Source organism: Cnephaeus nilssonii, assembly GCF_951640355.1.
Source record: "Cnephaeus nilssonii genome assembly, chromosome: 4".
NCBI classification, from domain to species: domain Eukaryota; kingdom Metazoa; phylum Chordata; class Mammalia; order Chiroptera; family Vespertilionidae; genus Cnephaeus; species Cnephaeus nilssonii.
The window spans coordinates 15,220,559-15,240,935 of NC_137075.1; the positions used below are offsets into that span (position 1 = coordinate 15,220,559).

The 20,377-nt window shown below is 38.9% G+C and overlaps 1 protein-coding gene across 2 annotated transcripts in view; it reads right to left on the reverse strand.

Moving 5' to 3' along the window:
* MPP7 (MAGUK p55 scaffold protein 7) overlaps nt 1-20,377 on the reverse strand; it is a 351,927-nt gene that overhangs the window by 121,012 nt on the left and 210,538 nt on the right. For both annotated transcript variants that reach the window (XM_079768452.1, XM_079768451.1), the window contains exons 4-5: nt 6,627-6,704; nt 4,169-4,249 (exon numbers count right to left, since the gene is read on the reverse strand). In XM_079768452.1, coding sequence (XP_079624578.1) covers nt 4,169-4,249; nt 6,627-6,704 — 159 coding nt within the window. The remainder of the gene's footprint in view (nt 1-4,168; nt 4,250-6,626; nt 6,705-20,377) is intronic.

Here is a 20,377-nt window from a genome sequence, read left to right on the forward strand (position 1 = left end):
TGATACTATAAATCAACTACAATAAAAAAAATCTAACACATGGAGGCTAAATAGCATATTATTGTAAAATGGATAGGTTACCAATGATGTCAAGGAACAAATAAAAAATTTCCTGGAAACACATAATGAAAATGAACATAGAAGAACCCAAAATCCATAGAACACAGCAAAAGCAGTCCTACAAGGGAAATTCATAGCATTACAGGCCTACCCCAAATAACAAGATAAGTCTCAAATAAATAGGCTAAACCTAAATTAAAAGAATAATAGAGAACAAGAAAAGCCCAGAGAAAGTAGAAGGAAGGGAACAATAAACATCGGAACAGAAATAAACGACACAGAAATTAAAAAAATAAAAACAATACAACACATCAATGAAACCAAGAGCTGGTTATTGGAAAAGATAAGCAAGATTGATGAACCTTTCCCCAACTTATCAAGAAACAAAGAGAGAAGACCCAAATAAATAAAATCAGAAATGAAAGAGGTGAAGTAACAACTGACATCACAGAAATATAAGGAATTATAAGAAAATACTTTGAACATCTAAATGTGAACAAACTGAACAACCTGGGCAAAATGGACAAATTTCTAGAAAATAAACCATCTTCCAAAGCAGTCAGGCAGAATCAGAAAACCTGATATGTCAATTACAACTAATGAAATTGAAGCAGTAATAAAAAACTTCCCAGGAAACAAAAATGCCCTGGACTGATGGTTTCACAGGTAAATTTTATCAAACATTCAAAGAAGAATTAACACCAATCTTCCTCAAATTAGTCTAAAAATTCAAGAGGAGATAAGAACTGAAAACTCTTTTTATGAGGCCAGCATTATCTTAATTCCAAAACCATATAAAGACACAACAAGAAAGAACATTACAAGCAAATATCCCCGATGAACAAAAATGCTAATATCCTCAACAAAATATTAGCAAACTGGATCCAGCAATACATTAAAAAGATCATACACCATGACCAAGTAGGATTTATTCCAGGGAAGCAAGAATGGTTCCATATTTGCAATCAAGAAACATGATACATCATATAAACAAAATGAAGGATAAAAATTACACAATCTTGCCCGGCTGATATGGCTCAGTGGTTGAGCGTCCACCCATGCACCCAAGAGGTCGCCAGTTCGATTCCTGGTCAGGGCACATACCCGGGTTATGGGCTCAATCCCCAGTGGGGGACATGCAAGAGACAGCAGATCAATGTTTCTCTCTCATCAATGTTTCTATCTCTCTCTCCCACTCCTCACCGTCTCTCTGAAAATCAATAAAAACATATTTTAAAAAATCACACGATCATATCAATAGACACAGAAAAAGCATTCAACAAAATCCAGCACCCATTTATGATAAAAACTCAGCAAAGTGAGAATAGAGGGATCATATCTCAACATAATAAATATTTCCTTTAATATCAGGAATAAGACAGGGATGTCTGCTTTCACCACTCTTATTCAGCATAGTACTGGAAGTCCTAGCCACAGTGATAAGACCAGAAAAAAAAAAGACATCCAAATTGGAAAGGAGGAAATAAAACTGTCATTATTCACAAACAACATGATATTGTACGTAGAAAACCCTAAAGACTCAACTAAAGACTACTAGATTTAATAAATAAATTTGGCAAAGTAGCAAGATACAAAATTAACATTCAGAAATTGATGGCATTTTTATACAGCAATAATGAACCCTTAGAAAGAGAAACTAAAAACAATCCCATTTACCATTTCAACAAAATAATTAAGACACCTAGGAATAAACTTAACCAAGGATGTAAAAATATTTGTACTCAGAAACTGTAGGACTTTGAAAAAAGAAAGAGGAAAATACAAACAAGTGGAAGCATATACCATATTCATAGATTGGAAGAATTAACATGTTCAAACTACCCAAAGCAATCTGTAGATTGAATGCAATCCCTGTTGAAATACCAATGATATATTTCATAGATCTAGAACAAATACTCCAAATATTTATATGGGACCTAAAATGACCCTGAATAGCCACAACAATCTTGAGAAAGAACAAAGTTGGAGAGATCAGAATACCGGATATCAGGTTATATTACAAAGCCAATGTAATGAAAACAGCCTGGTACTGGCATAGTTGGTAGGGTGGGGGTCTCAGGGAATCACCAGGGTGGGGCAAACAGTGTGAGCCAGGTTGACTGAGACTCAGATATGGCAGCACCTGCCTGCTGGCTCTGTGGCAGGGAGGTCCCAGATAAAGAACAATGACCTCTACCAGTACTTTTGTCTGGGAGAAAGCTGCCCCCCAGCTCTTGCTCAGATGCCAGACAATTTAGTTCCTCTCCATATGTTGCTGGGTCCTTTCAAGCTGCTGACCCAGCACTGGAGCACACAGTGAGTACCTCCTAGTAAGTCTGTGTGTGGACCCTTTAAGAGGAACTGCCTGGGTCTCCATTAGCCTCCATGTCACCCAGCCACAATCCCTGTTGGTTTTTACAGCCCAAAGTTACTGGGACTTCTCTTTCTAGCACTGGAACCCTAGGCTGAGGGGTCTGGAGTGGGGCTGGGACCACTTGCTCCTCACAGGAGGCCTCTGTAGCCCAGATATCCTGCCCGATTAAAAAACACTACACATGGGTGTCAGATTAGCCCATTCCATGCCTCTGCTCCTCCTACCAGTCTCAATGTGGCTTCTTCTTTAATTCTCTAGTTGTAGGACTTCCATTCAACCTAATTTCAGGCAGTTCTGAATAATGGTTGTTCTGTATTTTAGTTGTACTTTTGATGGAGGAGATGAGTATAGCGTTTAGCTATACCATCATCTTGACACTCCTCTACCTTTCTTTTTTTGAATATCCATTTAAGACACATATAGCACAATTCCGATGGAGATTTTTCAAGGAAGGTAGAAACTGTTTTGTTTTTTTTTTATTAAGGAAGATATTTTTATTCAACAGTCTATATATGCTTATCAGAAATCATCATAACTAATCATTTATATTACATACTAGAGGCCCAGTGCATGAAAATTCATGCACTGGAGGGGAGTCCCTTAGCTTGGCCTGACCCCTCTCACAGTCCAGGAGCCCTCAGGGGCGGGAGGCGACCCGGCGATCAGGGGAAGGTGACGCCCCATCACACCTCTGCTGCTGCCACTGCCAGCAGTGCAAGCCTCGGCCAGCCCTCGTTACCTGAGCCTTGGGCGGCCGTGGGCGGCTGGGCGGCCTACATCTGAGGCTGGCCCTGGGCAGCTGGGGGGCTGAAGGGACTGAGGGACTCTGGAGGCAGGCATGTGGAGCCGCCCCGGCAGGGCTGAGGGGACTGGGTGCTGCCATCTTTGAGGGCGTGGCAGTCAATTAGCATATTCCCTCCTTATTGGCTGTGGTGGCGCCATATTTGAGGGTGGAGCAGTCAATTAGCATATTCCCTCCTTATTGACTGTGGGTGCCGCCATCTTTGCAATGGCATGAGGGTTAATTAGCATATTCCCTCTTAATTAGATAGGATATTATGCAACCCATATGTAATTTTGACTCATGAACAATATTTTATATACAATTGCAGTAGAGGCAAATCTAGTGAGTGTATAGCGCTTTTGGGATTTAGGACCATAGAATTAATAGGAAATTTTCAAAATGCCTTATGTTAACTAATCACAGTTAGAGGGGAAATAAGTGAAAGCATGGGAGAAAAATGGCAAGAAGAATTAAAATATTACCAATATTATAGTTGTATTTACACTGAAAGCTGCTCTAGTTTGTAAAATAGTAGGATATATTAAAACATGAATTGGTAGAAGGATAGGATATAGGTGGACAAAGCGGGGGGGAGGAGGAAGAAGAGGAATGTTAAACTGATCCAGGAAAAGATATAATTGTAAAATATATTGCAATATCATTAACTAGTAAAATGAACATAAACCAAATCACTAATAGGTTCTGTATTCTGTACTCATAACTTCATTTAAAAGGAAAATAACCTTGAAGCTACCTTCAGAGCTTCCCAATTAAAGTATTTTATAATTTGTCACAACATTATCATTAAAAGCTCACCTCTTTTTCCTTAATAAGATTTAGGCTATTAAAATACTATGCACTTATTGAAAATAAATTTACTTGAAAATTGAAGCTCAAGGCAAAATTCATCTGAAGTGACCTTTTGGAAGATATTCATTGCATGTCCTCACCTTCACATTGGGTTTTGACAGTAGTTTCAACAGCTCTCTGATCTCACTATTTAATGGCTTGTTCTGCAGCTCTTCGGCCAGCTGCAAGAGAGATCACATTGACATAAGAACATTTAATAAGAGCATCATGTAGTTCCACGTGTGCCCACTACAGATCTATCTTGTGGACTGTCCGGAGATTAAGGAAAAGTCAGCATGAAATAAAACAGTATATCAATCATTGCTTTTTTTTTAGACCCTTGCTAGCCCAGATCCCAGCCCAGGCCTTTGGCTAAGCGCAGCCCAAGGAATCACATCAGCCAGATCACCTTCTGATTTATTGCAATGAGGGCAAACCACAGCACTTCATCTACCAAAATGGCCTTTTGCATGCAGACAAAGGACTACTTGTAAAAAGTACTGGATTAAACTTTGACACTATTAAAGAAAAAAAAAAAGAAAGAAAATAGAAAGAAGCGGGGGGCGGTGGGGGGATGTGGGGGGAAGCTCTGAATGAGGTGGTGAAACCCACAGGGTTTCCAAAAACCCATAGTAGCTTGCTGTTTTGATCTGGGTAAAAAGAACTAGAATGCCTCTAACAAGGCAAAGGTCCAAAACTTTTATTAGGTTTACCTACACAGACTATGGAGTCTGTTAAATATAAAACAGGTTAATCATAAAATGACTTATAATAGGTTGACAACTACTCCAGTGCCAAAAACACTGACTATACTCTATTACAATGATCAACAATTCCCATTTGCTGGTTCTAGTTAAAGCAAGGATTAGAACTTTGAACCTGCCTCATATTCTTAACTAAGATCTTCCTATCAACATTTCTATTCAATATTAGGCTATAGGAAGGATCATATAATTTTCATAAGAAGAAAAGCAAGATTCAAATAGAAAAAAGATTAAAATTATGAAATATGCAATACAAAATTAAAACTATGTACATATATTTTAATTTAAAAACCTTTCTTAAAACATTGCATAAAATTTGTCCTGTTTTTATCTCTGGAAAAGGACTTTTCTCTAAAAGAAGGATGAAATACAAATTACACACACAAAATAAAATCCAATAAAATTGGTATATTCATTTATTACATTTCAAAAAGTGGTTTTTACTTTTTAAGGTAACATTTTTATAGAATTAGCTTACAAAAAGTTGCAAAGGGCTCTTTGCACTCTTTGGTCACTTAATCTATAACAATATTTTTTAACATTTCAATACATTGCTCTGATGAATTACTATTATACCATATTTATATATTAGTCTCTAATTTTTTTAAGCAAATTATCATAATATGATTGGGCCTCAATTACACTGATTTACAAACAAATATTTCTCCAAACCTTCAAAAGTAAAATTTTTTAAATTTTACTTTCTCAAGTGGCAAATGCAGCTTTCTGTAGAACTCTATCTACACTTTTATTCATCTTCCCTTTAAACGTTTTGGTTCTATAATGCAGAGGCAAACTTCCTTATAAAACATGTATACTGAAATATCCTTGTAATTTGTAATTTCTGTAGATTCAAAATGGAAGGAAAAATGTTTGGGAACTAAACAAATAAGCCACAACTTAGAGATTTATTACATGCTTTATTTTATAAATTAGAAATATAAAATACATAAAAGAAAATCAACATCTGAAGATGGCCATTTTTTAAATTATAGTTATGGCCCTGATATTTTACTAAACTGAATTATAATTGGTTTTAACATAACAAAGTAAAAACTTAAAAAGCAAAACATTAGCTGCAGCAGATCACCAAAACCAGCCTTCACACTAAACATATTTCTCATCTGGCTTAGTGTCCCTTACAGTTTACCCAGGTGTGCTCTCAATTCATCCAAGTCCGAAAGTTAACAGTAAGAAACAGCAAGTTAGTTCCTCACCCCAGATTGAAAATAAAATTATAGCTACAGGAAATTAACTACTCCATCAATGCCAGCTGCTTCTAAAATTTATCTTTTGGTTATGAAGGTAATTTGGAAAGGTCTAATACCCATAAATCATTACTATGCTTTATAATCCATTTTAAAAACAATCCTGTCTTTTCATGTATTTCTTATGCCTCATTCCCATACTAGTATCTGTCATTTTTTAGTACTGTCAGCAAAAGAGCTATCTCATTTGTCTTTATTTCTCCAAAGCATTCCTCTTGTCTGTGACTTTCTGCGTACACTAATAGCTGACAGCTTCTCTCTCCCCCAGAGAATTACAGCCTAAAATTCATATTACGTAGTTACCAAGGCAGAACAAGAGGGTATCTACAGGCAACCTTTTTAAAACAGGAGAGTGAAAATAAGCATAATATCAGCATAAGCTCTGTGATGACAGGACGATTGGAAACATTTGCAACTTCCCTGGTTTTCACTCATAGTATCGCGTGCATCTGTCTGCACGAGGGTAAGTTCTGCTGGGGCCAGGCTGGGGGCAGACCTGTCCCAGGGATCTCAGAGGGCACACTTACCTCATCCGCCAAGGCTGCTGCGCTGGGGAGGATGGGCACAGGATTCTGCCTCTCATAGTAGTGTAGTTTTTCATAAATCTGGAAGAAAAGCAAATGAATATAAGTTCAACTGCTAGCAAACATCTGAGATATTTAACTATTTTCATCATTGCAAATAGAAACTGATCATTGAACATTCTAAACAAAAAAATTAATGGTTCTATAGATGACAAATATGTGTACATAATTCATCTATTACTATGGTCCAGGGTTTATAATATGAAGTCAAACAGAAAATAAAATCGTCATCAAATAGAACCCACACAGAAACTATACCTTTGGTTTTTTTTGTTTTTGTTTTGTTTTGTTTTGTTTTTGCCCCCAACAAACAGTAGCTAACTAAAACCTTTAATTTCTTAAACATATTGCTTCAATATTTCAAACATTGGTTGTAGTTCATATTCCTGTTAAAAACATAAATTATGATTAAAGGAAAGCAGTAATCTGGCAGCTACATCCTGACGGCTGGTATGCACTAAGCATCAGGAATATGGCAGCGGGCACTGATGGACCTGTGTGGCACTCCAGAACACACTGTTCCTTTTACTTATTGTGTTTTTTTTTCCCAAATTGCCAACTTCACCCTCAAAATTCAAATTTCTAAGAAACAATGGGATTTCTCACAATTAGAGACATTTCTTATAACTAGTTAGCTTAAATAATTTTCCATATGGAAAACAAGTCAAGTTATATTAATAAATAAAAAAATAATTTGGAACCTAACTTTCCATCATCATTACTCAAGAAACACAAAGGGAAAAATATTGTAAAGCATTATAAGATGAATTTCTTTAAAATTTTAGTAGTTATAGTTTAGAAATGAAAGATGCTTTGACAAACACAAAACAATTGGCACTTGTTTAATCTATTTCAGCTCTTACAGAGGTGCACTTAAAATTTTATACTTGAAAACTTAGTTTAGCCTCTTATTTATGGTTGACCAAACTGCCCCCTACTATACAATATGAAAAATAGTTGAACCTCTCATTTTCCTCTTTCTAGTAAGTATCAAGTGATACACTTTAATTATACTCAAAGCTTAACCAAACTTTTTTGTAAAAAATCTGGAAGATAGATTTTATTTTGAATACCCTGATGCTATTGCTAAGAGAGGATTTTATTATCATTTTGGCAGTACATAATGCAAAGCATCAGGGAGAGAAGTCTGACACTTATGATACTACCAGAATGATCAGGACAACATTTTTACTTAATATCTTGGAACTGTTAAACATTTATCACATTTGAGTAATAAACAAAATTTCAAGAACACAGATTTATAAAAAGTAAGATTTGATTTGAAAAACTGACAGTATAATTTAAAACCAACCATTCTAAAAGTTAAATCAATTTCCCCTAATTATCAAGAATTGGGTTACCACAACATTTACTATCACTGACCTTACCCTCTCATAAACTCCTCCAACTTACCGCAACTACGTGTTTAAATGTCTGCTTTCCTGCAATAATAAATACAGAGGCTTATATGTCTTAGCTACCATGTGCCTGTATTACCTAACTAATAGTTATCAGTATTATTAGTAATACAGTCTTATTATAATGAGTTCAATATCTGAATACCTTAACCCTCAAGAACATGAAATGTAGATAGCTCCATCATCCCGTCTATATCCTATCTAATAAAAGAGTAATATGCAGATTGATCATCACTGCAACACACAATATAGCTGCCCCCATGTGGTCAAAGATCCTGCCCCCATGTGGACACAAGATGGCCACCACAAGATGGCCAGCAGGAGAGGGCAGTTGGGAGGCACTCTGCCTGCAAGGGAGGGCAGTTGACAGGGACCAGGCCTGCAAAGGAGGGCAGTTGGAGGTGATCAACCCTTCAGGAGAGGGCAGTTAGGGGTGACCAGGCCGGCAGAGGAGGGAAGTTGGGGGCAAACAGGCTGGCAGCAGAGTGGTTAGGGGGTGATCAGGCTGGCAGGCAGAAGCAGTTAGGGGCAATCAGGAAGGCAGGCAGAAGCGGTTAGGGGCAATCAGAAAGGCAGGCAGGCAAGCAGTTGGGAGCCAGCAGTCCTGGATTGTGAGAGGGATGTCCGACTGCCCATTTAAATGGGCAGTCGGACATCCCTCCAGGGGTCCCAGATTGGAGAGGGTACAGGTTGGGCTGAGGGACAACCCCCCTCCGTGCACGAATTTCGTGCACCGGGCCTCTAGTACTGTATATAAAAAGCCAGCGACCTGAACACTGTAACGACCAGAATGACTGGTTGCTATGACACCCACTACGGCCAGCGAACCGGCCCGATGTGGGGTGTAGCCAGCTGGCCAAACTCCCGCGGCCCCTCCCCCTGGCCGGCACACCCCTGATAGGCCTCTCCCACGCCGATCGAAGGTGGGGCAGCTGGCCAACACCCCCGTGGCCCTTACCCCCCGGCTGGCCCCGCCCCTGATCGGCCCTTCCCACCCCAATAGGGGGCAGGGCAGGCCAGCCAACCACCCATGGCCCCTCCCCCAATCAGCACCCACCACCCTCATCGGCCCACGACCCTTCACCCCAGCCAGCTCCACCCCCGATTGGCCCCCCCACACCAATCGGGGGTGGGGCTGGCTGGTCAACCTCCCACAGCCCCTCCCCTGGCCACATTCAGGGGTGGGGCCGGCCAGCCCTTGGCCCACAGCCCCTCCCCCCAGCTGGCCCGGCCCTGATCGGAGTGGGCCCGCTGGCTAATCTGCTGTCTCCTCCTCCCGACAGGCAGGGCCGGCCGAACCCCACCCATGCACGAATCCATGCACTGGGCCTCTAGTTTTATAGATAAACAGGTATGTATACAGGAGAGAAATAAATTGCTGTGGTCCCACAAACAGTAAATGCAGAGCTGGGATTTAAACCTTAGGCCATCTGGCTCAGTTTCAGAGCTCTTTAGCACCCTGTTTGCCTGCCTCTCAGACTCACATCTCATCTACGTTTTCCACTGACCTCATTTACAGCTGAATGAATATGACCTGTTTGTAAGGGCAAGAAAAGAGGCTGGATAGATATGTGACAAATAGTCTGGCCATTCTCAATGACAATAGGATTATTGACAGTTCCTCTCCTCCCCTCCCCTCTTAATATTTTTGTTTCCTGTAGTTCCTAATTTTTCTAGATTAATTTACATTAATACTATAATTATAACCTAAAATTACCTGCCCCTAATAAATACATTATTTCTCCACTTAATTTTCTGCTTCTGAGTGTCTTTTAAAAACAGTAAACTATTGCCCTAGCAGGTGGCCCAGTTGGTTGGAGTGTCGTCCTATACACCAAAAAGTTGTGGGTTTGATTCCTGGTCGGGACAACCAATCAATGTTTCTCTCTCACCTTGATGTTTCTTTCTCTCTCTCTCCCTTCTTCTCTCTAAAATCAATAAAAACATATCCTCAGGTGGTGATTAAAAACACACAATTAGCCGAAACCGGTTTGGCTCAGTGGATAGAGCCTCGGCCTGCGGCCTGAAAGGTCCCAGGTTCGATTCCGGTCAAGGGCATGTACCTTAGTTGTGGGCACATCCCCAGTAGGGGGTGTGCAAGAGGCAGCTGATCGATGTTTCTCTATCATTGATGTTTCTAACTCTCTATCCCTCTCTCTTCCTCTCTGTAATAAAATCAATAAAATATATTTAAAAAAAAAACAAAACACACAATTATCAGTTTCTATTTCTACATTGTCTTCTCTAGATTCTCATCCACAAGCCTCCCCTTACCTTTCCCACATCTGGACTTTCTATATCAAGAATTTTTTAAATATTCTAGAATTTACTAACTGGGAACCCTATGTTCTTATATATTTTACTTCAGTACATAATTTTAAAAATTATGCTGATAGGAAAGTAAAAATTACTCTAAATAATTTTGAACTATTCACTATTTCCAAAAATATTGACAGAAATTCTGCTTTTTAATAATACCAGAGAAGAAAATTAAAAAGCCAAAATGATTTTAAAAATTTAATACAATAAACAGGTAACACGTATAGACTTCACCCCAAAGTTGCCTAAGAGAACTTTCTGTGATGTTGAAAACGTTCTGTATCTGCCTGTTCAATATGCATTTGGACTATTCACATGTGGTTACTGAGCACATGAAGGAACTGTGGATTGTGTACCTGAAGCACTCAAGTTTTTACTTAATTCTAACTGATCTAAATACCCACAGGTGGGAGGATCCAAGATGGCAGCGTAGATAAACATCTGGGATGCTGCCTTCCACAACAATTTCCAAAACTACAACTAAAAGACAGAACGTCTATCACCCAGAACCACGGGAAAGCTGGCTGAGCGGAACCTCTACAACTAGACCGAAAGAGACGGGCACAATCAGGGCACAAATGCTGAAAAACTGAGGTACAGGGGAGCACGCACGCGTTACGAGCTGGCGGCGGAGCCCAGCTAGAGGCGGTTGTTGCTTTCTTCAATCTGAAGAGAGACAAGCCCCCAATCTCTCTGAAATCCAGTTTCAGGGGAGAGACTGGGCTGTCTGCCATCAGGTCGGAGTGAGGGTGGCTACTAGCAGAGCTGCGTGGAGGTAGAATTGTTGGCTGTGCCGGGGCACGCGAGACGGCAGGGACGCGATTGCGCGATGCGGTTGGAGGCGGCTCACTGCCAGCCATTGCTGTTTGACACACCCTAGCCTAGTGACGCCTTGAGACTCCGCCCCGCACAATCTACAAACACACCCAAGCTCCTAGCAGCGGCTTTTGCATACGAATGGCCTTCTCTATTGCAGTTTAAACTAGTAAACTTACAACCCGATACAGACAGCTCCAAGGCCTCCAAGCTCCAAGCAGGGAGGAGAGGGCCACGGCTCTAGCTGTAGCTCCTGCAGGGTGGCCTCAGACAGCAGCTGAACTGTACCCCATTGGAGATCCAGAAGCTAATGCACCTAGTGGCCAGTGTGAGGCACCGGATTTCAACTCCTCGCATCAATAAGTGACACACTCGGGAGGCGGACTCAGTGAGCACCAAAGCCCCACTCAAACAAGCCCTGTACCACAAGCTTGTCTCCAGCGCAGCAGTGCTTCCATTATAGACACATCAGGTCCTCAGAGCCAATTGGCCTGGAGGACAATTCCTCCCAGTATACTAACAGCAATCAAGGCTTTTAACTACACCAAGACTTTCCACTCAGCCCACAAAGGGGTGTACCAAGAGCGACCACCTAGGGTGATTGGGGAAGCTGAGCTACCTGCCCCTATAGGTCACTGACCACACAAAGCCACTCCATCAACACAGGGAGGCAGCCAAAATGCGGAGACACCGAAGTATGTCACGAATAGAAGAGATGGATGAAAGTAAACTAATGGACGACACAGTGTTCAGAACCACATTTATAAGGTTACTCAAGAATCTTCTAAAAACCGCTGAGAAACTTGAAGAGACCTTCAAGGACCTTAATGAGAATACCAAAAAAATGGAAAATGACCAGTCAGAAATTATGCATACACTGTCTGAAATAAAGAATATACAGAAACTCAACTGTAGATCACTGTACCCAAAGAGTCAAACCAAAGATCTGGAATATGAGGAACCAAAAAACACCCAACCAGAGAGGCAGAAAGAAAGAAGAATCCAAAAGTGTGAAGATAGCGTAAGGAGCCTTTGGGACGGCTTCAAGCGTACCAACATCCGAATTTTTGGGGTGCCAGAAGAAAAGAGAGAGCAAGATACTGAAAACCTATTTGAAGAAATAATGACAGAAAACTTCCCCTACCTGGTGAAAGAAATAGACTTACAAGTTCAGGAAGCACACAGAACCCCAAACAAGAGGAACCCAAAGAGGACCACACCAAGACACATCATAATTAAAATGCCAAGGGCAAAAGACAAAGAGATAATCTTGAAAGCAGCAAGAGAAAAACATTTAGTTACCTACAAGGGAGTACCCATACGACTGTCAGCTGATTTCTCAACAGAAACTATGCAGGCCAGACAGGAGTGGCAAGAAATATTCAAAGTGATGAACAGCAAGAACCTATAACCAAGATTACTCTACCCAGCAAAGCTATCATTCAGAATTGAAGGTCAGACGAAGAGCTTCACAGACAAGAAAACGCTAAAGGAGTTCATCACCACCAAACCAGGATTACATGAAATGTTGAAGGGTATTCTTTAAGAAGAGGAAGAAGAAAATAAAAGGTAAAGGCAAAAAATTATGAACAACAAAAAGAATCAAATACATACCTACCAACAAGTGAATCTAAAAATCAAGTGAATAAAAAATCTGAAGAACAGAATGGACTGGTGAATATAATAGAATCAGGGACATAGAAAGGGAGGGGACGGACAATTATCAGGGGGAAGAGGGTCTGAGGGGTGTGGGAAGAGATTGGACAAAAATCTTACACCTATGGATGAAGACAGTGGCGGGGGGTAAGGGCATGGGGTGGGGTGGGAAATCAGGTGGAGGGGAGCTATGCGGGGGGGGGGGGGAAGAGGAACACCTGTGATAATCTGAACAATAAAGATTTATTTTAAAAAAATAAATAAATAAAATAAAAATAAAAATAAAAATAAATACCCACAGGTGGCTAGTGGCTATCATATTGAATAACATGGCAGAGCTTTAGATTATACTCTCTGTATTTTCCCTTCTTAACTCCAGAAAAAATTCACTCTGATATAGTCTGGCAATTTTTTTTGTGTGTGGTAACATTTTGGAATCCAATAGACAAATATATAACCAAAGATGTGGCTTATCAGCAATAAGGCAAACCAGCACCTATTACTAAATATTATGTATAGCCATATCGGCAAAATCTCATTTATTTTAACTAAACATGTCCCTTTGAAGATTCAACCATGTAAAAAAAGTGTACTTCATTTTTCTCCCCTGAACAAGAAGAGAACAGAAATGGAAGAAGTTGTGAACAGGAAGGAGTTAGGAGTAACAAAGTCTGGAGAGAAGGGGAGACTCTGAAATTAATTTCATATGAAAAAAAAAAGCAATTATTCAAAAGTAAGATCCCTAAAAAGAATGACATGCTAAAATATTTAAAATACACTATTAAGAAAAAGGAACATTTCAAAGTGCATATATATTTATGCTCTATTAAATAGTGTAAAGTATGTGTCCATAAGCGTTTGTTTTCTATAATTACATTTGTAAGCAGAAAAAGTCCATTAAAATACAAGTCAGTTCTATATGTAACCAATTCTTACTGGAAAACTATAATAACCTTCATTTACACATATCTTAAAAATAAATGTTTAATATTTACAAGGAAATCTGGTGCCAATAATCTAACTTTAGTACACATACAGTAAAAATTATTTTAAATGAGGCTTCAGTAACAGAAGTATAAATAAGGCTTAACTGGTCCCAGTGCAACATTTATTTTCAACCTCTCAAAGACGTGTAGAGGCACTGAAGCTGAAAAACGCACTCCTGGTTACCGAAATGATAATAAATAAACCAAGGCTGTAAAATCTCTTTCCTGTCTTCTATTATGAGTAGAAGAGGGTATTAAAAATAACTGCCCAACAGTTTGAATCTCTGCTATGTAATTTAAAAAGTACCCAATCGAGAACTGGCATGTGGGCACACACACACACATACCCATCTACTTCTTTTATTTAAAACATGGAGAGGAGGGAATTCTGAGTACTAAAAGATCCCTGGGACACAAGGACAGCCAAGAAGAGCTGGAAATCACATACTATGCTGTATAGGAATAAAAAATAAAAGTATTCTAATGTTTGGGACCTGCATTAAAGATAACAATTTAATCTTTCTCCAAAAGGAAAACAAAAATGAAACAAAACTTTGGCTCAAGAGAAAAAAGAAATAATAAAGAAAAGAAGGGATTTAAAACTAAAAAACAACAAACACAGTAAAGGCCACTGTGCTAATTCTATGTCCTTCTTTCCAATATTATACACTATTCTCTCTCTTTTGGCCAGCAACTCCAGAAAAAAAAAAAAAGTAATAAAAATATAGAGAGCAGGCAACCTTGTTTTGTGCCTGCTTTTAATATGCTAAATTCTAGCTCTCCATTCATATCCTATATAATAAAAGGCTAATATGCAAATTGTCCCCTCGGGAGTTCGACTGGGAGACTGGGAGTTCAACCGCTCACTATGACGTGTGGTGACCACCAGGGGGCGGCGTGGAGCGAAGGAAGGCCCCAGCCGGCAGCTGGGGGAAGGAAGGCTCCTATCAGCCCTGATAGCCGGCGAGGCCTAGGTACCCTATCCATGCACGAATTTCATGCACTGGGCCTCTAGTATATGTATATGTATATGTATATGTATATGTATATGTATATGTATATGTATATGTATATGTATATGTATATGTATATGTGTATGTGTATGTGTATATATATGTGTGTGTGTATATGTATATGTATACATATATGAAATCTGTATTCACACATTTTTAATTTGTCAAGATTTTTCAAAAGAATGTTCAATTTCATGAAATGCTTTTCATGAAAGCATTATTTTTATTTGACAAATTAATATGATAAATTCTATTAATAAATTTGTAAATACTACCTATTGTTATACTCCCAAACTGAACCTAACTTGGTTATGATGAATTATTCTTATAATATACTATGGAATTCAATTGGCTAATATTTTATTTAGAATTTCTCCATCAATATTCATAACTGAGGCTGACATTAATGAAGGGGGGGGGAGTTTGTTCCGTCTTTATTGGGTCTTGATATCCATGTTACAGTCATTTCATTATTTTTATAACTATGAGAGCTATCTTTGTATATGCTCTGAAAACATCTAAATCCCACTGGAATGATCTCTTCTTTAAGTATTTCATGGAATTACCTTGAGAAACCAGCTGGTTCTGACATATATTGGAGGGTGGCTTTATTCCCCCAAGTTTATTTCTTCTGGTTGGTTTATGGAAATTTCTCCATTTAGGTTTTTCTCTCTCTTCCAGTGTCAGTTGCAGAAAATAATATTTCCTAGGAAGTTATTTATTTTTATCTGGCTGTAAAAATTTTACTTAAGTAAATAGTCTCTTAGGGGTGTTTGTATTTCCTATGTTGTCTATGTTTTTCTTCATTATCATTTATTTGGTGCATTTGTACTTTCTCTATTTTTATCCTGCATCCCTTCATTAGTTAGCTAATATTTTTTCAAAGAACCACCTTTCAGATTTATGTTTTACCATTTTTACGTTCTAATTTTTTTTTCTGTTTTTACCTTAATTTACCCTCTCTTTTTTTTACATAACCCAGCCCTACATAACACTTAAGCCATGTGTTATGGAAAGTCAAATTAATGGAAAACAAAATAAAAGGCAAACTACTCTAACTGGAGTTTTCTTCATTCATAAAATAGTGAATAAAATAAGCACCCATTCCAGGAAAAACATACTCAAAGTCAGGAACAAAATATGGCAAGAGTGAAAGTGACTCTAACCTTGTTAGTTAAAAAAGGTAACCTGGGAAAAAGATAGAAGGACGTGTAAAGGGAAAACTTCAGTTGACCTTTTAAAAAAGTTAAAATATCATTTATCCCTTTTTTATTCATTATTCATTAGTTGAGCAACTGAGAAAGAAGAGGTTTTGTCAATTTAATTTTTGCCATTACTTTGGTACTCACTTAAGAGTACTTATCTGCCTGGCCGTGTGGGTCAGTGGTTGAGCATCGACCCATGAACCAGAAGGTCACAGTTCCATTGACTTTCAGGACACATGCCTGGATTTCAAGCTCGATCCCCAGTAGGGGCTGTTCAGGAGGCAGTCAATCAATGATTCTTTTTCATCATCGATGCTATCTCACCCTCCCACTCCCATCTCTCTGAAATCAATAAAAACACTTTTTAAAAATAAGAGTACTTTCTATAGGACAAGAAGAGTCAGGCCACCTGAGCCACCCTTGGCACTAAGACAATAAAGGACTGGTTATCTATGCAATTATAAGATCAGAAATGAAATCATGTACTTTCAACTCGGTCTTTTCATCTTTGCCTTTCATTCATGTGATGCTTCTAATGATAAGAAATGTCAAAAGTGCTTTTCATGTTGTTTTTTCATTTTAATTTATATGAAATTTATAGTGCATCACTCTCTAACTTTTAAATTTTTTGAAACATTTCAATTTTCAATGTTCCATTTTTAAATACTTTACACATGGAAAAAACATTTAATGTGATAAATAAGCTACATACCAGCACAGAAGTTAAAGAGCTATTAACCTGGTATATTTGGCTTTAGATATCTTGTGAAATAAATCATAGGAGATATGGCTAAAGATCCATGCTTCCATTTCTCCCTTCTCTCTCTTCTCTAAGAAAAAAAAAATACCACATATTATGCTAAAAATGCTATATAGAGTTCTACACTTATTTTCAAATTTTTAAAGATATATACATCCAGAAACAATATATTTTATCCTTTTTTAAATGTACATAAATGACTGTTTCCTGTATAACTGGATTTTTCATTCAATACTGTATTGAGATATCTAGGTTGATATATACAGATCTAGTTCATCCATTTTAACAGCTGAATAATATCCTACCTAATAAAATAGTAATATGCAAATTGACCGCACCTTCGCTATGCCCAAGCCACGCCCACCAGCCAAAGCCACGTCCACCAGCCAATCAGGACGAGTATGCAAATTACCCAACAAAGATGGCAGTTCATTTGCATATGCTGAGGGAGGGAGGAGTGAAGACTGAAGACAATTTAGAAGGAAGAGGGAGGAAAAGCAGAAAGCAAGGTGGCTGCCAGAGGGAAAGCCCCGGCGGTGCAGAGCGGGGCAGAGCGGGGTGGAGCGGCAGGGCATGCGGCCACAGCGGCTGCTTGCAGGATTCTTCCTGCAAATGGGCTACTAGTTCTATCATATTAATGAACAGTAATTTATATTCCTTTTAACTGAGGAGCACTATGGCTGTTTCCACTTTTCCATTATTGAACATCCCTTCACAGGTCTCCTTCCCGCACAGTGGTAAACACCCAAGAGTTCCAGTGTTTCCTGTGTCCCATATCCTAAGACTTGGTGTTAGCAGACATTTTGCCAATCAAATGGACACAAAACAGAATCTCCTATGGTTTTTAACTTTATCTTCTCCAGTCTGTGACTTGCCTTTCCATAATAGTTTCTGAGGCAGAGACAGTTGCTCCCCAACATCAGCTCTCCCCTTCCACAGTAACGGAACTGTGGCTAGAAAGCAGCTGCCTAGGCAAGAGCTGCATTTTCTATAATGTCCACCCTCCCCTCTCTCTTGGCAGCCAGGTTCACACATGTGATTAGCTGTCAAACATGAAATATAAGTGTAACTTCTATGTGCCACTTCCTTTAAGAAATAAGTAAGTGTCCTCCATATTCTCCCCTTCCACCACCAGCTGGATGTGGACTAGGACAAGCCTTAAGAGACAGCAAAGCTATCAGCAAGAAGGAACCTGGATCCTCAAAATCCCACATCGAGAAGTGTGACTCATCAATCTGGCATATCCCTCTATTACTGAGTAGAAATAAACCTCTATTGTCCCTAAATTATTACTTTGTGTGTGTGTGTGTGTTTTACTATTTGTCAATTGTCCCTCGTACCTTAAATAATACAGTGGCCCTGTATGGGTGTGGGGTGGGGGGGACAATGGTAAGATATGTACACATATAATACCTTAATAAAAAAAATAAAAATAAAAATAAAAGTACAGTGGCCCTACACAAGTAGAAGTTATTTCTTAAGAAAACATCTCCTATCCTAAGTTAATAAAGTGATTTTCCTGTAACTATTGTTTAAGTTTTACAGCTTTACTTTATATACTGAAGTCTTAACTATTCATGAAGAGGTCTCACTTGACAGTCAAACCTCGTTTCTTGAAAGTCTCACATCTCAAACAATTGTTCTCAACCAAGTGGTTCACAGAAAAAATGTCTTGGTTGTCAACCAAAACTTCAGTTTTTGACCAGACAACCTTTTCATGCTGATACCTCAGCATGACAAAGGAAAGAATGCTTTTGTTGCTGGCTGAAATCAATGATTAGTACAATTTTAAAATATATATATATTTCTTGATTTCAAAGAGGAAGGGAGAGGAAGAGCGATATAGAAACATCAATGATGAAAGAATCACTGATTAGCTGCCTCCTGCATGCCTCCCGAAACCCGGCATGGTCATATACCCTGACCGGGATTGAACCAAGATCTCATGGTTCATAGGTCGATGAGCAACGCTGGCTGGGCAATAATTAGTACAATTTGAAAACATAAAGAGACCATCAAGAGTGATAATGTTGCTAAGGATGTGAAAGTGCTCAAAAAACAATTACTGGCAATTGAATAGATAGAAAAACTGTTGTTGATTGGATAAACAAAAAGCAGTTAGCCAGTGATAGCATTTAGGAGGCAGTGGTCTATTAAAAATTCATTTAAGGCTAGTAGGGGGTGGTTTGATAAATTAGGAAGTGTTTATTTATAGATTAAACAGTACATTAGACATGCACTATATATAAGAAGGTTAAAATAGGGAATCATTTGGGGGCCTGGAATGGATTAATTCAATTTACATTATTTCTAGTGGGAAAAAATAATTCGGTTTGCAAACAAATTGCTTCTCGAACAGCCTCCCAGAATAAATTAAGTTGGAGAACTAACCGAGGTTCCTCTTTATCTTCTTCCAAAAAGATAGCACCATTTTATCTTTTCCAACTGATGTGTCACAATACTACTTGTCATTGATCAGACTCCCACATAAAAGTGTCTCTATCTAGGCTCTCTGTTCCTTGATTTGCCTCCCTGAGCCAATATTATAATGCGAGAGGCCCAGTGCATGAAATCTGTGCACGGGGTGGAGGGGGGCCCTCAGCCCGGATTGCAAGAGGGTGGAGGCCAGGCCGAGGGACCCCACCAGTGCACTATCGGGGCTGGGGAGGGACACGGGAGGTTGGCCAGCCAGGGAGGGACAATGGGAGAGCTCCAGGGCATGTCCAGCCCATCTTGCTCAGTCCCAATTGGCCAGACCCCAGCAGCAAGTTAACCTACCAGTTGGAGTATATGCCCCTGGTGGTCAGTGCACATCATAGCAACTGGTCAACCAGTTGACTGTCTGCTCCCTGGTGGTCAGTGCATATCATAGCGAGCAGTTGAACAGCATATCATTAGCATATTACGCTTTGACTGGTTGAATGGCCAAACAGACGACCAGACACTTAGCATATTAGGCTTTTATTATATAGGATTTTTATCTACACATTTGATATCTAGTAAGGCAAAACTTCTTAGCCATTATTCTTCCACACTGATTTTATGATCCCATATTCCATTGAAAATCAAGTTATGTGTATTAACCTTATCTCTCTGCATTCTGGGAATTTTCCAGAAATCCATCTCCCAATTCACTTTGCTCTCTTAAGTTGTGTCTAATGTGTTTTTGTTTTTATTTTTACTGACTATAATTTTTATTTTGTAGTTCAAATATGGCTTCTGTTCTCTTTTCCTAGCACACTGTTTTTCTTCTTATGATTGAGGCCTTCTTTTATGTTTTATATAATTTTAAATATACTTATTTTATAGGCTATATGACTGTTTTAAATTAGAGTGCTAAGGTTTTAATCTTGCTATTTGCTGTGCCTGCTGACTGGCACAGATAGCAGATTTTTCTCAAATGGTTTGTAATTTGGGATTGGTAGTAAATATTTAGTGGCTATTTGTGAGCGAGTCCTACATTGTAGGTACAGCTTTTCAGAAAGGTTTTTTATTTGATTCCACTGGGTGACTGAGAAATA